Source organism: Dasypus novemcinctus, chromosome 8, assembly GCF_030445035.2.
Source record: "Dasypus novemcinctus isolate mDasNov1 chromosome 8, mDasNov1.1.hap2, whole genome shotgun sequence".
Taxonomy (NCBI): domain Eukaryota; kingdom Metazoa; phylum Chordata; class Mammalia; order Cingulata; family Dasypodidae; genus Dasypus; species Dasypus novemcinctus.
The window spans coordinates 46,819,155-46,837,685 of record NC_080680.1 but is presented as its reverse complement, the minus strand read 5'-3'; the positions used below and the strand labels follow the sequence as shown (position 1 = coordinate 46,837,685).

General features: G+C 36.1%; 1 protein-coding gene across 9 annotated transcripts in view; it reads right to left on the bottom strand.

Moving 5' to 3' along the window:
* Positions 1-2,397: 2,397 nt before the first annotated feature.
* JAK2 (Janus kinase 2) overlaps positions 2,398-18,531 on the bottom strand; it is a 223,189-nt gene continuing 207,055 nt past the window's right edge. For 5 of the 9 annotated variants that reach the window (XM_058301810.2, XM_058301811.2, XM_058301808.2 and 2 more), the window contains 6 exons: positions 14,930-15,119; positions 14,196-14,320; positions 13,852-14,024; positions 8,355-8,472; positions 6,257-6,370; positions 2,398-6,054 (listed from right to left, as the gene is read on the bottom strand). In XM_058301810.2, the coding sequence (XP_058157793.1) occupies positions 5,947-6,054; positions 6,257-6,370; positions 8,355-8,472; positions 13,852-14,024; positions 14,196-14,320; positions 14,930-15,119 (828 nt within the window). In that variant the 3' untranslated portion in view covers positions 2,398-5,946. The remainder of the gene's footprint in view (positions 6,055-6,256; positions 6,371-8,354; positions 8,473-13,851; positions 14,025-14,195; positions 14,321-14,929; positions 15,120-18,531) is intronic. The other 4 variants (XM_071216711.1, XM_071216713.1, XM_071216712.1 and 1 more) reach the window with 1 other exon arrangement.

Here is an 18,531-nt window from a genome sequence, read left to right as displayed (position 1 = left end):
CATTTTCCTTAATAACTATGTATTTTTTTTTGTAGTTCATTTTTTTGTCTTTATTTTTTTAATGTTACATTAGAAAAATATGAGGTCCCCATATACCCCCACCCCCCTCACCCAACTCCTTCCCCTATAACAACCTCCTCCATCATCATGAGACATTCATTGCACTTGGTGAATACATCTCTGAGCACCGCTGCACCTCATGGTCAATGGTCCACATCATAGCCCACACTCTCCCACAGTCCACCCAGTGGGCCATGGGAGGACATACAATGTCCGGTAACTGTCCCTGCAGCACCACCCAGGACAACTCCAATAACTATGATTTAATTACTAATATTTTTAATTTCAGTAAGTAAATTCTGATTCACAATTTTATACCACATGCAACTAGAAATTTCACACTCTGAGATGCATTTATACTTGAAGGGCTCTAAACTTTTTCTTTAAAAATATTACTACTTAACTATGATTTTAAAAATATATATTTTAAATGTTACATTAAAAAATATGAGGTCCCCATATACCCCCACACCCCTCACCCCACTCCTCCCACATCAATAACCTCTTTCTTCACAGTGGGACATTCATTGCATTTGGTGAATACATTTGGAGCACTGCTGCACCACATGGATAATGGTTTACATTGTAGTTTACACTCTCCCCCAGTCCACCCAGTGGGCCATGGCAGGACATACAATGTCCAGCATCCATCCCTGCAGTACCACCCAGGACAACTCCAAGTCTTGAAAATGCCCCCACATCATATCTCTTCTTCCCTCTCCCTACCCTCAGCAGTACTGTGCCACTATCTACACATAAATGCTACAATTTCTTCCATTACTAATCACAATAGTTCCATAGTAGAATATCAGTAAGTCCACTCTAATCTATACTCTATTCCTCCATCCTGTGGACCCTGGGATGATTATGTCCACTCCACCTCTACATTGAGAGGGGGCTTAGATGGATGACAGATGCAATTCTGCTTGCAGTTATAGGCTCTCTTGGCTCCCTGGTGTGGTAGTTGACCTTCTTCACCTTCCTGTTAGTCCACCTGGGTAATTCCAATAATCCAGAGGGTAGGAGTTGCAAGTCTGCTGAGGCTTAGGGCCTGGCTGTCACATGGACAGTCCAAGATTCAGGTCTCCTGAGTATACACCAATCCCAGTGCCAACCACAGGTTCAGTAAAAGTGACAAAAGAGGCATGTGTTGAAAGGTCACATCTGAGTCCAACTCCATCACACTCAGGAACACAAACTCCAAAGTAGGGCCAACTGACATGGCACTGAACTCCAGAGGCATCTGCCACGACCATAGAACATTTGGGTCTCTGTAGCCCTCAGGAGAACCAGTACCTGGGGTTGTATCTACTTTGGCTGTCTCTGGGACCCTGCTGAGGCGTGTGTAAGTGCGACTCCTCTGATGGCCTCCCAACTCTTTTTTTGGAGACTCATAGCCATATAAAATCATTTGTCCATTTCCCCCTTTTATCCAAGGTCTTGCAGTTTTTAACACCTGATATAACATGTAGGCTGAGAAGTTCTGCTGGTCTGAGTAGACCCTTTTATTCAAGTTCTTTTCCTAGTTACATCATCAGCTGGTGCTTGGTAGTAATCCCTTGGTGCCAGGGAGAGGTTTTTTTTTTTTTTTTGTTAAAAGCACTTAAATGTTTTCATCTATGTATACAAGTATGCTTGAAAGGATAAAAAACTGATCAGCAAACCTTTCCATCACATACTTTCATTTGTGTTTTTAATACTTGTTCTGGTAAGGTATTTTCATTTGCAATAGTTAACTTGCCTTCTCTGCTGCCTGTTGTTTAGACAACATGTCTGCTATACCGTCTTTTTCTACCCTGATCCACTTATTAATATTTACCAGTAGTTCAGATCTAAAAGTTGTGCTTCTGTCTGTTCACAGTGCTCAAAGCTACCTTACTTTAATCTCAATAACTGTAGGAATCCCATTACATGTACCCAAAATCTTAGCTTACAGTTAATTGGAAAAGGGACCCTGGAGCTCTTTTGAAGCTTACATTTTATAGGTCTGTTTTACAGTTACGTTCAAAATGTGAAGTAATCTGCTATGCAAAGAAAGGTCTTTTAATGGAATAATGATCATTACCACCTTTAAAAATTATATTAGAAAAAAATTGATGTTTTGGTTGGAAATAAGACTTTCCTGATAAATATTCCTTATAAAACTTGGCTGAAAAGGAATGACCCATATTTAAGGCCTGCATCAACTAAGGAATACCATCAGATATAAGCATAATAAAAATTAATTTTTTAAAGAGCATATGTAAAAAACAAAATTGATAAAATTATAAAATATTTTAATATTGAGCTATCATCTTAGTTTACCATAGGCTGCCAATGCAAAATATGAGAAATGGGTTGGCTTTTACAATAAGGATTTATTAAAAGTTTACAGTTCTGGGGCAGTGAAAATGTACAAAGCAAGGCATCATCAGAGATGCTATCTCACCAAGGACCTCTGCCACAGTGCAAGGCAAACTGGCAGCCAGTCTCTGCCATCTCTTCCATGCTCACTTTCTCCCTAAGCTCAGCTGTGGGTGCTCAGACAAATGGCTCATCTCTCCCCTCTCCTCCTTGGCTGGTTGCTTCAGCTTCACCTGCTCTGCTGATGCCAGACTTCGGCCTCTCTTTCAGCCTCTCAGGTGTTCTCTTTCAGTAGTTGTAGGAGATCCTAGAGTCCTCTGTCACATGGCAGGGTAAACTGGTGGCTCTCTTTCTCTACATGTTTCTCCCATGTATAAAGGACTTCAGCAAGAGGGCTAAGACTCACCCTGGGTCATGCCTCACTGAAGTACTCTAATCAAAGCCCCCAACTAAATTCAATTCAATCAAAGGGTCCCACACCTGTAGGAATAGACCAATTTTAAAAACCTAATCTTCTGAGGTCCACATAAAAGATTCAAACCAATACACAATGTGCATTTTGATTAATCTGAAAAGTTAGTTATCTAATACACATATTACATTAGTTTGATTAATGTGAAAGTTTATTTTTAAATTCTTTCTCTGTTATTTCAAAACCTTCCTAATGTCCCTGTCAGCAACATGAAAATTTCAAGATAACTAGATGCCAAGTTTAAGTTCAAGCAACCCAAATCTGGGAATAAACACTAAGTATCTTCTGATATTCACATTTTATTTTTTTCCTTAAACTAAACTCAAGCTTATCTCATATACTCTAGTCTTTTGTTTGGATAATTCTGGTGACATGTAATTACTGTTATTATTTATTCTAATATAGCAAACTGAAAGACCTTTAGAGAAATTATCCTGAAAGAAACTCTGATTAGAAATAACTTAAATATTAGAACTAGGGAGGACAGAGCAATAGTTATAAAGACAACATAGTAGTTCATAGAACCCTTTGGAAACATTTCTTAAAAATTGGAAGATGAGTTTACAACTACAAAGGGCTTTAATTCTGCACATGCCTAAATCAATGTGTGTGCCCCCACTTCCTTGGTTAGGTGATAATACCAAAGAAATTAACTTCTGAGTATTTATTACATTAATATTTAAATTTTGTGGGAACATGCTAAAGACATGATGCAGAAATTAACATAGTTTCAATAAACTGACCACATAATGCTATCATATGGAGAACAGCTCCCTGGTACAGAACTGTACATATTTTCAAATCTTTATTGTTTCATAAACTATTTAAATAAAAGCAGAAGTTTTGGGTTTTAAGAAAGCACTCTTTCATCAAACTATAGTGCAACTGGCAGAATATATAAATAACATGAAAAAGTGACTTTCTCAAAGAAAGTATCCATGGAAGTAGGGAATTAGATATTTATAAAAAGAAAACTTAATAGACTGGAATATTTACAGAATTCTAAAAAAACCTTAACCCTCTTTTCTGAAGAATATTATTTTGAAGAAACATTTTGGCATTAACCGATACAGTAATTACTTACCCATTTCTTTTGTAGAAACAACTGAACAGTTTGCAGGGTTAATTTCTATTTATGCATGGTCAGAATCAAAATTTAAAACCTCACAGAAACCCTCAGTGAAAAATAATAATTCTCTTGAAAACCTGGAATTTTACAATAAAGCAGTCATCTCACTCCAAGAAAATGAAAACTGTTAATGTGGGATTTTTAAATCTAAAACTGAAAAATGAAACATCAAAAAATTTTTTAAAGAAATCTAGTTGACATCCATATTTTTAAAAACACAAAAATGTTACATGCTTTTAAAAATCTACTTTTAAATAGCTAAGTTTTAGTACAAAAATCTGAAATCAACTATATTATATTGTATGCTACTTTTCACTAAAAAAGTAGCAGAATGGAAGAACTTTTAATTGTATTACCTATGCATATCTTTGAAGAATTAAAAATTGTATTTGCCTTTCATCAAAATATATCCACTTTTTATCTAATATACTGTCATTTTAGATAACTTCAGCATTCAGTATCCATGAAAATGCTTTGTGGATAATGAATTTCGAAAGCATTTCTTCTTCGTCCCTCCCTCCAACCAAAATATCTCCAAATTTATGTGCAAGACATTTTTTCTTATATAATTTGCATTTTAAAACTAGCTCCAAAAATAGTCAGAAAAATAATCAGAAGTCTTAAGTACAAGTTTAAAAAAATAGCATATGCCACTGAAAATAAGGTATGAAAGTGTTTTCTTTTTAACCAAAATATCAAATATTTTAACCTTTGTATAAATAACACAATATTTTGGGTATGGAGTCTTAGATGAAGAAGCACTAAAATAATGACAACAATTAAAAAAACCCACTTAATTGAAAATATGTATGCTCTTATTTTCCTTAAAGATGTTCAATATAAATTTTGTATTGGCATTCTAGAATAAAATTGTCAAGTATATTTTTTCATCAGTTTACTCTCATTTCTCCCCTTGTATTTAAGAATCTCTAAACAAAAAGAAATCTCTTCTAAGAACGCAACAGAAACTTCTGAAAATCCTCAAATATACAGACTAGAAAAAGCAGGCTGGATAAAAATTGAAATTCCTATACCACTCTGCATCTTAATGAGCTTGTACATTTAAAAAGCTATCTATTTTATTACAACATGCTTAAATTTAATGGATGAGCATAGTTCCCAGAGACTGAAGAATCTTATTGGCAGCAAACACTTCAAGGATGAGAATATTCTTGGAATTCTTAATCTCAAAATTTTAAAAGAAAACTATTTTAATCTTAGAAAAATTAGAAGATAGTTCTATTTAAAAGCCACATCCACCAAAAACAGTTATAAGGGAAACAAATAAGAAAATATACTGTATTATATCTTTGTAAGCCTAGTCCACTTCAGAATGCATTCTTCAGAGTCAGGGAAATTTCCCATACAAATGACACTAGACATTTGTTTTCCCTTTGCTTTGAAAAATATTTACAGTACATGGAGCAACAAGCTAAAATTATACAACTGCTTTATCACTGGCCAGTGATATAGATGAACAAAGACACAAAAGTACTTATTCAATTATTGTAGCATGTTAATTTGTTTATATAGAGAAGCTATTGTAGATAAAATATGGAAAAATTAGAAAATACTATTAATGAATACCAGTCCTTGTGTAAAACTTTACACAAGATGCCAAAGTATTATATATTTACTGTGGTAAAAACTGTACATCTTTTAACACTGAAAAATTTACATTTCAATTGTTTCAATTTATCAAAAATCTATATTGAAAAAAGTCTATTTATTTTTCTTTTGCCAAAGAAAGGTGATGTTAACTGATTAGGTTCATGAAGCTCTCTTTTCTTACTGATGTCCTCATGAAGAAAAACTCAATAAACTTTGAATATCTTTTTGCTGGTTAGTTTCATGATATATTTAAATAATGGTCCATAGCAATGTGAAATACTAAACTTTGTTCTGAAAGTCTACTTTGGTCTCATAGTAAAGTTCCTTTTTTTCATCCAGTCATATTGTCCCTTATTTGATCCACTCGAAGAGCAAGGTCCTTGAAGGAGGGGCGCTGATTTACATTGTTATTCCAGCATTCTGTCATGATCATATAAATCTGTAAAAGAGAAAATGAATCAAAATTAGGATGAACACAATAAAATACCATCTTTTAATTGGTGGAAAACATGAATTCAGGGCTCCTATTTAATTTTCCAGGGCATGTGTAAGCAAATTGAATTTTATAAAGTAACCTACAATCCTCTGGTAAAAATAAAAATAAAATGCATGTATACTGTGGATAAAAAAATTTTTGTTACCTCATCTGGGCATCCATCTGGTCTTGGTAATCTTCCATTATTCTTCAGGAGTTCTATCAAATGGAACACAATCATTTGTCCTTGTTTGTCATTGCCAATCATACGCATAAATTCCTGAAACACAAGCCCACTTATCAATATGATTTTTTATACATTTAATCTGAAGCATAATTTTTTCTCAGCCTCTTCCAGTAAACTGGAAATAGTGTTATGAGTATGTTTTCTTATATGTTTTGAAATAGTTTAAAAATAGACTATTTTTGTGGGGAGCCATGGTAATGGACCACAGGGGATTTCAGCGAGCGTGCGCAAGGAAAACCGCCCGCCTTATTAACGGAGAGACCATGCCTGTCAACATGGCGACCGTCCCGCTCTTCTTCCTCTTCCTTGTTCTTCTTCCACTATAATCTCCTGGGCAAAAAAGCGTCGCGCCTGCGCAGTACTACTCCAGGGCCACAATCGGCGTGAAGATGAATAACCTATGACAAGCAGCCTAGCAACTTTTCATCGCGTTTTACGGAAACTTGCCTTGCACGCCAATCACACCCTGCCACGTATTCTACCCTCAGTATAAAGTCTGATGCTCAACCTCAATAAACGAGACTTGATCAGAATCCTGTCTTGTCTCCATTCTTCTCGTCTCTTGCCCCCCAATTCCCACTCCCTTTTTCAGGTCTTGGTTCGATTGGCGCGCGGGACGGGTCATATTTTAAAGATCAAAAACTTCCATTTCAGTCATATTTCAGAAAAGATAGCGTGGACTCCCTACAATGCCATTCTATAACTCTAATATACTCAACACAAATTCCCTGAGAAGGGTCCAAAACAAATGAACTGAAAGCTTATTTACCTTTGTTGTTGTTTTAACACATATTACATTTCAGTTAAATTAGTAAGTTAAATATAAAAGAGGAATAGAAAATGCAGAATGAATAAGTATAAATACAATGTAGAAGACAATTTCATATGTGAAAAATCAAAGTCTGAACTATAAGCTGCAGAAATATTTACAATACATCATTTATAATGTTTTAAATATAGAGCTCATATAAACTGGTAAAAAATTACCGACATAAAAAAGGGCAAAACACATCAGACAGTTCACATATACTCATACATACTCAACACACAACCCCCAAACAGCCAATAAACACATACTCAATCACACTAATAAGAGAAAGGCAGATTCAAACCAAGTAAGATACTACTTCTCTCAATTTAGCAAAACTCAATAAAAATATAATGCCCAATACTGGCAGATGTTGAAATGTACACCTCTATGCATTGCTATCAAGTACATAATCTGGTCCCTTTTCTATATTTTGAAATTTCTGATTAATTTGAAATAATCAAAACCCTTTAAAACAGTTCATGATTTTTCTCCTCTAATTATACTTTTATTCTAAGATGATAACCAAAGATAAACATAAATATTTTTGTAGAAGTAAACATTCACTATGTTCACTGGAGTGTTACTTAAAAGAGTAAAAAATGAAAATGATTGCCCAGCAATACATACACTTATTATGGAAAGCTACCCAGAAGTTGCAGTAAATTTTTAATATAGGAAATATCCATGCTGTAATACTTAATGTAAAAGGATAGCTGTACAGTTTATGTGGTATGACCTTATTTCATAAAAAAACATTTTAAAATACATATATTTGATACAATTTTATTTTTATATATAAAATAAAAAGAAGTCTAGAAAAAAACAGCATGTTATTAAAGTGGCTATCTCTCAGTAATTGAATTAGAGATGACTTTTTATTTTCTTTTCATATTCTCATGTTAAAAAAATTCTATAATGAACAGAAAAATTACTTTGAAAAGTTTATTTTAACTTTTAAGTCCTAGAAAGAATGAGCTTATTGGATTGACTTAAAAAAATATTAAGAGAATATACAAAATAATGCTCCAATTTCCCTTTTCAAAAAATTCAAGTTAATTAAATAAGTTTGAGGGTAGTTTCTGGGATGCTGCCTTAGAAATGAACAAAAGAGACTCTAAATTGAGCTCTAGGCTCTTATTATTATTCTTTGGTTTAAAAGCCTTTCTTATGTTAAAAAAATAAAATATAAGTAAAAAGCCCACTGACCGCTGGTGGGCTTTTACTCTTCTCAATATATGTGAAAAGTTCATACAGAACCACTCCAAAGCTCCAAACATCCGAGGCCACAGAAAATTTGCTCTCTGTCAGTGATTCTGGGGCATACCTGTAACATATGGAAAGCATTAAATAGTTACTATACATACCAATCCTTGATTTTACCTGAAAATCGTTGGATAAGGAAAACAAGGTATACAGAAAAGAGTTAACATGGCAGGCCTAAGGCAGCTATCCTTAGATAGGTCTGTTTGCAATGTTGGCCCTTGGGGCTGTTGCCTAAGAACCTAGATTTCAGGTGGGTTTCCATGATTCTTTAAAAGATGAGTGGCTCACTGTAAATAGACTGTGCAAACAATACGGCTTATACTGAACACATGCTAACCTGAGAATATGGAATTTTGGTACATGCTAGACAGGCCCCTATGTGACCAGTAACCAATAAAAACCTTGAGCACTGAATTTCTAACAAGCTTCCATGATAAACAACATTTCACACATGTTGGCATAATTAATTGCTGATGACTATTGTAAGCTTGTGCCTGGTTTCCTTTGGATTTTGCCCCATGGGCCCTATCCCTTTGCTGATTTTGCTTTGAATTTTTTCCCTGGAATTTTTTTCTGTAATGAATCACAGCTGTGAGTACTTCTATATCCTGAGCCCTGTTTGTCCTCCTAGAGAATCAGTGAATATGGAGCCAGCCCTGTAAACTCTGACACACAAAGGTAACTGAAATCCAAATAAATTAATTTTTGTCTCTCATTTTTGTTTTTTAAAGATTTATTTCTTTATTTATTTCTCTCTCCTCCCCACCCCTGCCCCAGCTGTCCGTTCTCTGTGTCTATTTGCTGCATCTTCTTTGTCCGCGTCTGTTGTCGTCAGCGGCACGGGAATCTGTATTTCTTTTTGTCGCGTCATCTTGTTGTGTCAGCTCTCTGTGTGGTTGGCGCCATTCCTGGGCAGGCTGCACTTTCTTTCGCACTGGGCGGCTCTCCTTACAGGGCACACTCCTTGCGCGTGGGGCTCCCCTATGTGGGGGACACCCCTGCATGGCAGGGCACTCCTTGCGCGCATCAGCACTGCGCGAGGGCCAGCTCCACACGGGTCAAGGAGGCCCGGGGTTTGAACCGTGGACCTCCCATGTGGTAGACGGACGCCCTAACCACTGGGCCAAGTCCACCACCTCTCTGGTCTTAATGGCACATTACCAGCCTCTTCCTCCCGCTTCTCCCTACATGCTGTATACAGTGTTACACTAGACTCTGAGTTTCAAAAGAGTTGATTCAGACAATTCCTGCCATTTCAATAGTTGTTTCGACCGATTCCTGAAGCTTCGAACTTCAACCTGTTCCTACCAGGATCTTATTTTCTTCTGTCTGTTCAAATCTGTGGTTGAGCCTCTAATGTGTTTTTAATCTCCATTATTGTATTTTTCATCTACTTGGTTCCTTTTTAAAATTTCTAGTTTCTCCTTTTGTTCATGCATTGTCTTCCTGATTTCCTTTAGTTCTATGTCAATGTTTTCCTTTGGATCACTCAACGAATTTAAGAGATTTGATATAACATAGTTGATTAACTGTTCTAATATCTGTGCTTCCCTGTTGTTTTATTTTGTTCCTTTGAATGGGTCATCTCTTCCTGTTTCTTTGTATGTCAAGCGATCTTTTTTTAATTTCTGGGCATTCTCTCAAATAGGTCCCCACATTTTGAGAATTGTTTCTCTACACCACAGGTAGGGTTATTTTCCTAAAATATAAATTGTACCATGTTATTTCTCTGCTTAAAAGCCTCTAATTTCCCACTTATACACTTTCTACTAAATAAAGTCTGAACTTTAAGCATGAGCATTAGGCACATAGGGCTTAATTAAAAAATTTTTTTTTTATTCTTTATTTTCTTTTAAATGTTACATTAAAAAAATATGAGGTCCCCATATACCCCCCCCCCCCCCCCCCCCCCCCCCCCGCACCCCTCCCACATCAACAACCACTTCCATCATTGCGGCACATCGACTGCACCTGGCGAATACATTCTGGAGCACTGCTGCACCACATGGACAGTGGTCTACATTGTAGTCCACACACTCCCCCAGTCCAGCCAGGGGGCCACGAAAGGACACACAATGTCCAGCATTCATCCCTGCAGCACCACCTAGGACAACTCCAAATCCTAAAGATGCCCCTACACAATATCTCTTCTTCTGTCTCCCTACCATCAGCAGCCACTGTGGCCACCCTCTCCACATCACTACTATAATTTCTTCCTTTACTAATCACAATAGTTCCCCAGCAGAACACCAGATAAGTCCACTCTAATCCATACTCTATTCCTCCATTGTGTGGACCCTGGGATGGTTATGTCTAATCACCCTCTACATCAAGAGGGAGCTTAGATTCCACATGGATGATGGTTGCAATTCTCCTGCTTGCAGCTGTAGGCACTTTTGGCTCCCTGGTGGTTGACCCTCTTCACCTCCCTGTCAGCAGGCCAGGGTAAATCCAATAATCCAGAGGGTAGGAGTTGCAAGTCTGCTGAGGCTCAGGGCCTGGCTGTCACGTGGACAGTCCAAGATTCAGGTCTCCTGAGTATACACCAATCCCAGTGCCAACCACAGGTTCAGTAAAAGTGACAGAAGAGGCATGTGTTGAAAGGTCACATCTGAGTCCAACTCCATCACACTCAGGAACACAAACTCCAAAGTAGGGCCAACTGACATGGCACTGAACTCCAGAGCCATCTGCCATGGCCGTAGAACCTGTGGGTCTCTGCAGCCTTCAGGAGATTCAGCACCTGGGTTTCCATCTTCCTTGGCTGTCTCTGGTACCCTGCTGAGGCATGCATAAGCATCACCCCCTGATGACCTCCTGACTCTTTTTTGGAGACTCATAGCCATATAAACTCATTTGTCCTTTCCATTTCCCCCTTTTATCCAAAGTAAAAAAAAAAAAAAGTTTTTAACACCTGATATTACATGTAGGCTGAGATATTCTGCTGGTCTGAGTTGACCTCTTTATTCAAGGCCTTCTTGTTACATCATCAGCTGGTACTTGGTAGTAATCCCTCGGTGCCAGGGAGGCTCATCCCTGGGAGTCATGTCCCACGTTGGGGGGAAGGCAATGCATCTACATGCTGAGTTTGGCTTAGAGAGTGGCCACATTTGAGCAACATGGAGGTATATGGCTTAATATTCTTCCAACTCCAATTACCGTGTTCTCTGATTTTGCCATATACTTGCATATTACTGGATCCTCTTGCTCCTGTCTTTCTGCAGGGAATGCCCTCCCTTTTATCTTTCTGGTACACTCTTGTTAACCAATAGTTGAAATGTCATCTCTTAGTTATAATTTTCTCTCACAAGAATTATTTGCACTTTTAGTCATTCCCATTATTTTCTTCACTATAGAATTTACACATTCTGCATTGCAATGATGTGATTATACATTTGGTTTTTCCTAAACTATGAGCTCTTGAAGGGATCTGTCAATTGAATTTGCCTGCTATACCAAACTTTTCCTTCCTGCCTACTAGGGACAGTCTTTGTCTGATACTGATCCTATCTTCTTATACCAAGCTCTTTGTACGGTGTCTCAAGTTAGCAGGTTCTTATAAATGTTTATTAAATCTTAATCTATTACCTATGCCCAAATAACTGGATCTTCACTTATCTAATCTTTATGGATTGCCAGTCAATTCCATTTACCTTATATAATTTCTCATTGTGAAAAGAAAAAAGCATGAAATTCATGAAGCACTGGGAACATGCTCCAAATAGATGGCCATATTTAGATAAGTCTTTATAGCTAGTTGCACTCGCACCCAAAAAATAAGTAGATGAAGGTAACACTAATGATTATCATCAGGACATTCTTTTTTTTTTATCCCACCCCCCTGCGACTTTTTGCATGCTGTCTGCTCTCTCTGTCCATTCGCTGTGCATTCTTCTGTGTCTGTATTTTTTTTTAATTTTTCCCCCTCCCCCCTTGTGGCTTGCTTGTTGTTTGTTCTTGTGTCCATTTGCTACGTACTCCTCTATGTTCTCACTTGTCTCTCTTCTTTTCGTTGTATCACCTTGCTGAGTTGGCTCTCCGCAGCATCTGCGGACCAGGTGGCTCTCCGCAGCATGTGGGCAAGCCTGCCTTCATAAGGAAGCCCTGGGACTCAAAGGCAGGGCTCTCATATGGTAGACAGGAGCTCATCTGATTGAGCCACAGCTGCTTCCAGGACATTCTTTTGAAAGTGTTTTTTAATTAATATTACCATGAAAAATTTCAAACATGCACAGATTAGAGAACGATGAATAACCATGTACACATTGCCTAAACTCATTGCCTGTTGTTCCATCCATCACTCTCCACCTCCACTCCCCCATTCTCAGGATTTATTTTAAGTGATCCCAGACCAGACAGTTATTTTAACCATAATTATTTCAGTATGGATCTCTAAAAGATATGGACTCTTCTTTCAAAAATGTTCATAATACCATAAATTATTCTTCCATAAAAATAATCCACTGATGCTTTCCTACCTGATTTCCTTCCAGAAAAATCATCTGCAATAGCTGGGATTAGCTGTAAAATTTATAGGTTAAAAAAAACAAAGGAGCCAACTAGCACATATGGATGAACCATAAATTTGGGAGTATCAAACTGAATAATCTACATATTTCTAATAACTCTGTTATACCCAGAAAATACTTATAAATTTAAAGTAATATTGTTTATACTTAGTAATTTGAATTTTCAAGTCAGATACCCAAAATACAGATTAAAAGGTACTAAGATAAAATAAACAAAACCCATTCCTTAACATTTTCATTTGATTCAAATAATATAATCTTAATAGTATTACTTCAGTATATGAATAAACAAGAATTAAAGTCTACTTGGAATGTATCTAAAATCAAAACATTTAAATATAATTTCACCAAGCTATTCCTAGAAAACAAAATATACCATAAATGAACTAAGGCATAAAAAATACATTACTACAACAAAAGTTTAAAAAAAGAAAAGCTTCCATCAAGCACAGATCAATAGAAACAACAACGCATAATTTACCACATAAAAGTTAGGTTCTATACTCACAATTAACTAACAATTTTAAATGAAGATGAAAAATTACCTTTTGCTTCAAATTGTTCTAACTTATAAAACATTCTATTAATGCCTCATGGTTAAGAAAGTTTAAAAGCACAATATCTGGGATCAGAATATCTGGGTTTGAATTTCAGTTCTACCACTTATTATTTGTATGATCTTGGGCAAGCTATTTACCTTCCCTATGCCTCAATTTCTGCACATTTAAAATAGAGATAATAATAGTATATATGCTCCTAGGGTTGTTATGAGATAATCCTGAAATGCATTTCGCCTGATTTAAGCATGTAATAAAGATTAGCTATTTTAACTATATAAATGACAAGGTATTAAAGAAAAACAGTAAAAATAAAGTTTGTACTCTAAAACTACTGCATTGAAACATACTCACCAGAATATGGGACTTTCTCCAGGTTCTTTCACTTTGTAATATTCTTTGTCTTGTGGCAGGACTTTGGTTAACCCAAAATCTCCAATTTTAACTCTGTTCTCATTCTCCACTAATATATTTCTTGTTGCCAGATCCCTGTGAATATACCTTTTTGTACCAAGATATTCCATACCCTATAGAAAAAATAACATTTTTCTTTGAGCTAGTTTTATAAACATAAACAATTTAAGTTACCTTACTCCTATATATTCCCCTTTATTATCTAAGAAAAATTCTTGAGGATTTTTTAACAGTTATTCAATATGCTTATTTCATCTACAATAAATAGCCAGGATACCAGGTACCTTGCATATCTGAGATGTGTACTGCAGAAGTTTTTTATGATCTATCCGTTCTTTATGTTTTTGGAGATAGTCTCGTAAACTTCCATAAGGCAAATATTCCATAATTAATCTCAGATTACGCCGGCCTATTAACATACAAATGGGAATATAATGTTTTATTCAGCCATATTTTACTGATGAAATATTAGAATTAAAAAACAAGCATATGCAAATGACTTACATATATAAAATCTGAGTAAGATATAAAAACTTTATTCTAAATTAAAGGTGATGCAGTAGGGTTCTTTACTCAAAAAGTCAAAAAGTTTTGAAAAGAAGCTTTTAGAATAGTTGTATTTGAGCCTTCTGTAGACTCTTTAGGCAACTGAAATAAACTAATGATAAAATTTCTTACCTCCCCATTTATCTCTCTACAAAAAGTATCTAAAACTATTATTTTTATAGAAAATGTAAGGAAAGACCATTTCTTCCTTTAAAAATTATCCTCTTCTGATAAGCTTATGCAAGTGCTAAGCCAGTATCAGTCAGAGTGGAGAGAATGATTAACCAACTAGCCAAGGACAACCTGTAGTATAAACCATGATCACCAAGCACAATCTCCAGTCATACAGAATGCTTCTTTTTCACGGTACTGGCATATTATAAATCCAGATCTTTAGACATTTTACGTTTCTATTCCCCAGGATGCAAAAGATCTATCTTAAGTTCAAAATGGGTTTCAACAGGCAACATACCAGCACTATAACATACTCCCTTGTACTTTACAATGTTGTCATGCTGCAAGGATTTAAGGATTTCAATTTCTCTTTCAAAGTCTCTGAGGTGTTCTTCAGTACTGTGTTGAAGCTTCTTCACAGCTACCACCTCCCCAGTGTTGTCCTGTAGAGGATCGTACCGGCACATCTCCACACTCCCAAAATTTCCCTAGACAACAAGTCACATTAAGAGAGAAATCTCAAGTTTTCTAGACAAATTAATAATAAATTCTAGTTATACAGACAATCCCAGGAAATAGAATTAGCAAACACACCTCTAAGCTTACACTAAGCAACTTTAGAACAAGGAAAAGAAATAACTATTTCAAAAATGGGTAGTTTAATTTCTTCAGAAGGAATGTAGGCTGAAATATAAACAACTTCAAAGAAAAAATTTAAATAAATGATGAGTATTAATTATTAAGATTAACCAAGGGACATGTCAAGGAATTCCTAAACTTCTGTGACTAACTAGCCAGAAAAAAACTTTGCTTCTTTATATGATATCCTTTGATATCACTCTTAGTGAGTTGGATGGAATAAGGGTCTGATTTATTTGTTTAAGAAGTAGGAAAGTGGTAGCCTTTGGGTATATTCCTAATTTTTTTTTAAAGAGCAATTTTTAAAGAAATACACTCCCTTTTTATTTAAGAATTAATACAGACTTATTATCTAGGTTGATAAGTAGTATTTAAAATAAAGGATGAGTTTTTTGATATTCATCAAATTATTATATTCTGGATATTTTTGCATTCTTACAGAAAAAGTAATATAGTTCTTTAGCTACAGGATTGTGACTATATTTTCAGTTATATACTTAAAAATAATTAAAAACAAAACAAAACAAAAACCCAGGGCCATACATGGACTCAAAGTTAAAGATCTATTACATAGTTTAGGAAGCTACTCTGCCAGGTGCATAAGGCCTGGGTCTCTGGAGTCAGACAGGTTGGAGTTCATTCTATGATGCCATCAACACCCTAATACCAAAGCCAAAGATGCCACAAGAAAGGAAAACTACAGACCAATCTCTATAATGAACTTAGATGCTAAAATCCTAAACAAAATACATGCTAACCGTATTCAACAACAAATCAAACAAATTATACACCATGACCAAGTGGGTTTCATCCCTGTTATGCAAGATGTTTCAATATAAGAAAATCAATCAATGTACTATACCACATATACAGAACAAAAGAAAAAAAACACATGATCATCTCTATAGTAGCAGAAAAAACATTCGACAAAATGTAGCACCCTTTCCTGATAAAAACACTTTTGAAAATAATCAGAATAGAAGGAAACTTCCTCAACACAATAAAGGGTACATATGAAAAACCCACAGCTAACATATTCAATGGTGAAATCCTAAAAGCTTTCCCTCTAAGATCTGAAACAAGACAATGATGTCCAATGCCACTGCTCTTATTTAACACTGTGTTAGAAGTACTTGCTCAAGCATTAGGCAAGAAAAAGATATAACTGGACTCAGAGGGGATCTCTTTTCACAAGACTTGCATGCTACTTTATTGGAATTGTAGTCGGTGCTGGGTTTAAGATATATGTAGGGGATTTGAATCTCTGGACTGATAATATGACACCCAGGCCCAGAGCCTCAACAGACTTCAGCTCCTACACTTTGATTTATTGGACTTACTCCACTCAGCTAACATGGAGTTGAAGAAGGTCAACCACCACAACATGGAGCCTAGAGTGTCTACAACTGGAAGCGGGAGGAGTGCATCCAGTACCCATATGGAATCTAAGCCCTCACTTGACATAGATGTGCAATGGACACAACCAATCCAATGTCCACAGAGAAAATGTGGAATGGGTGTGGGAACGGTAGCCATGGTGGCTGCTGGGTGTGGGGAACGGGAGGAAGAGATGAGATGTGGAGGCGTTTTCGGGACGTGGAGTTGTCCTGGATAGTGCTTCATGGACAATTACGGGACATTATAGATCCCCCCAGGGCCCACTGGATGGAACGTGAGAGAGTCTGGGCTATGATGTGGACCATTGACTATGGGGTGCAGTGATGCTCAGAGATGAACTTACCAGGTGCAATGGATGTGTCATGATGATGGGAGAGAGTGTTGCTGTGGAGGGAGTGGGGGGCGGGGGCGGTGGGGTTGAATGGGACCTCATATTTTTCATAATGTAATTTAAAAAAATAAATAAATAATTAATTAAAAAAAAAAGATATAAAAGGCATCCAAACTGGAAAGGAAAAAATAAAAATTTCACTATTTGCAGATGACATGATTCTATATATAAAAAGCCTTGAGAAAGCTTCTAGAGCTTATAAATGAGTTCAGTAAGTGGCAGGTTATAAGATCATTGAGCAAAAATCAGTAGCAATTCTCTACACCGATAATAAGCAAACTGAGGAGGAAATCAAGAAAAAATTACCTTTTAAATATGAACTAAAAGAATCAAATACAAAGGAATAAATTTAACTAAAGATGTAAATGATTTGAACACAGAAAACTAAACAACGCTGTTAAAGGAAATCAAAGAATACCTAAATAAATGGAAGAATATCCCGTCATGGACAGGAAGACTAAACTTCATTAAGATGTCTATCCTACCCCAATTGATTTACAGATTTAAATGCAATTCCAATAAAAATTGCGACAGCATTTTTTACTAACCTCGAAAAGCTAATTATGAAATTTATTTGTAAGGGCAATGGGCCCTGAATAGCCAAAGATAGATTGGAAAAGAAAAAAAAATTGGAGGAATCATACTACCTGACTTTAAAACATACTACAAAGCTACAGTGGTCAAAAAGGCATGGTATTGGCACAAGGATAGACAAACTGACCAAAGGAACCAAACTGATAGTTCTGACACAGATTCCCACATATACAGTCAAATGATATTCAACAAGGCCATCAAACCCAATCAACTGGGAGAGAATGGCCTCTTAAACAAATGGTGCTTGGAGAATCTATATCCAAAAGAATGAGAGAGGAATACCACCTCACACCTTATCCAAAAATTAAGTCAAGATGGATCAGAAATATAAATATAAGAGCCAAGACCATAAAGATCTTGGAAGATAATGTAGGGAAGAATTTACGAAATCTTGTACTAGGAAATGGTTTCATGAACTTTACAACCAAAGCATGTTCAACAAAAGGAAAAATAGATAAATGCGACCACTTCAAAATTAAAAACTTTTGCACCTCAAAGAAAGTGAAAAGGCAGCCTACTCAAAGGGAGAAAATATTTGGTAACCAAATATCTAATAGGGGCATAATATCCAGCATATATAAAGAAATCCTACACCTTGAAAATAAAAAGACAAACAACCCTTTTAAAAAATGGGCAAGTGATGTGAATAGATACTTCTCCAAAGAAGAAATACAAATGGCTAAAATGCACATGAAAAGATGCTCGGCATTGCTAGCTATTAGGGAAATGCAAATCAAAACCACAATGAGATATCATCTTAGACCCGTTAGACTGGAGACTATTAATAAAACAGAGGACTACAAGTGTTAGAGAAGATGTGGAGGAATGGAAACCCTTGCCCAGCGCTGGTGGGAATGTACAATGGTGCAGGCATTGTG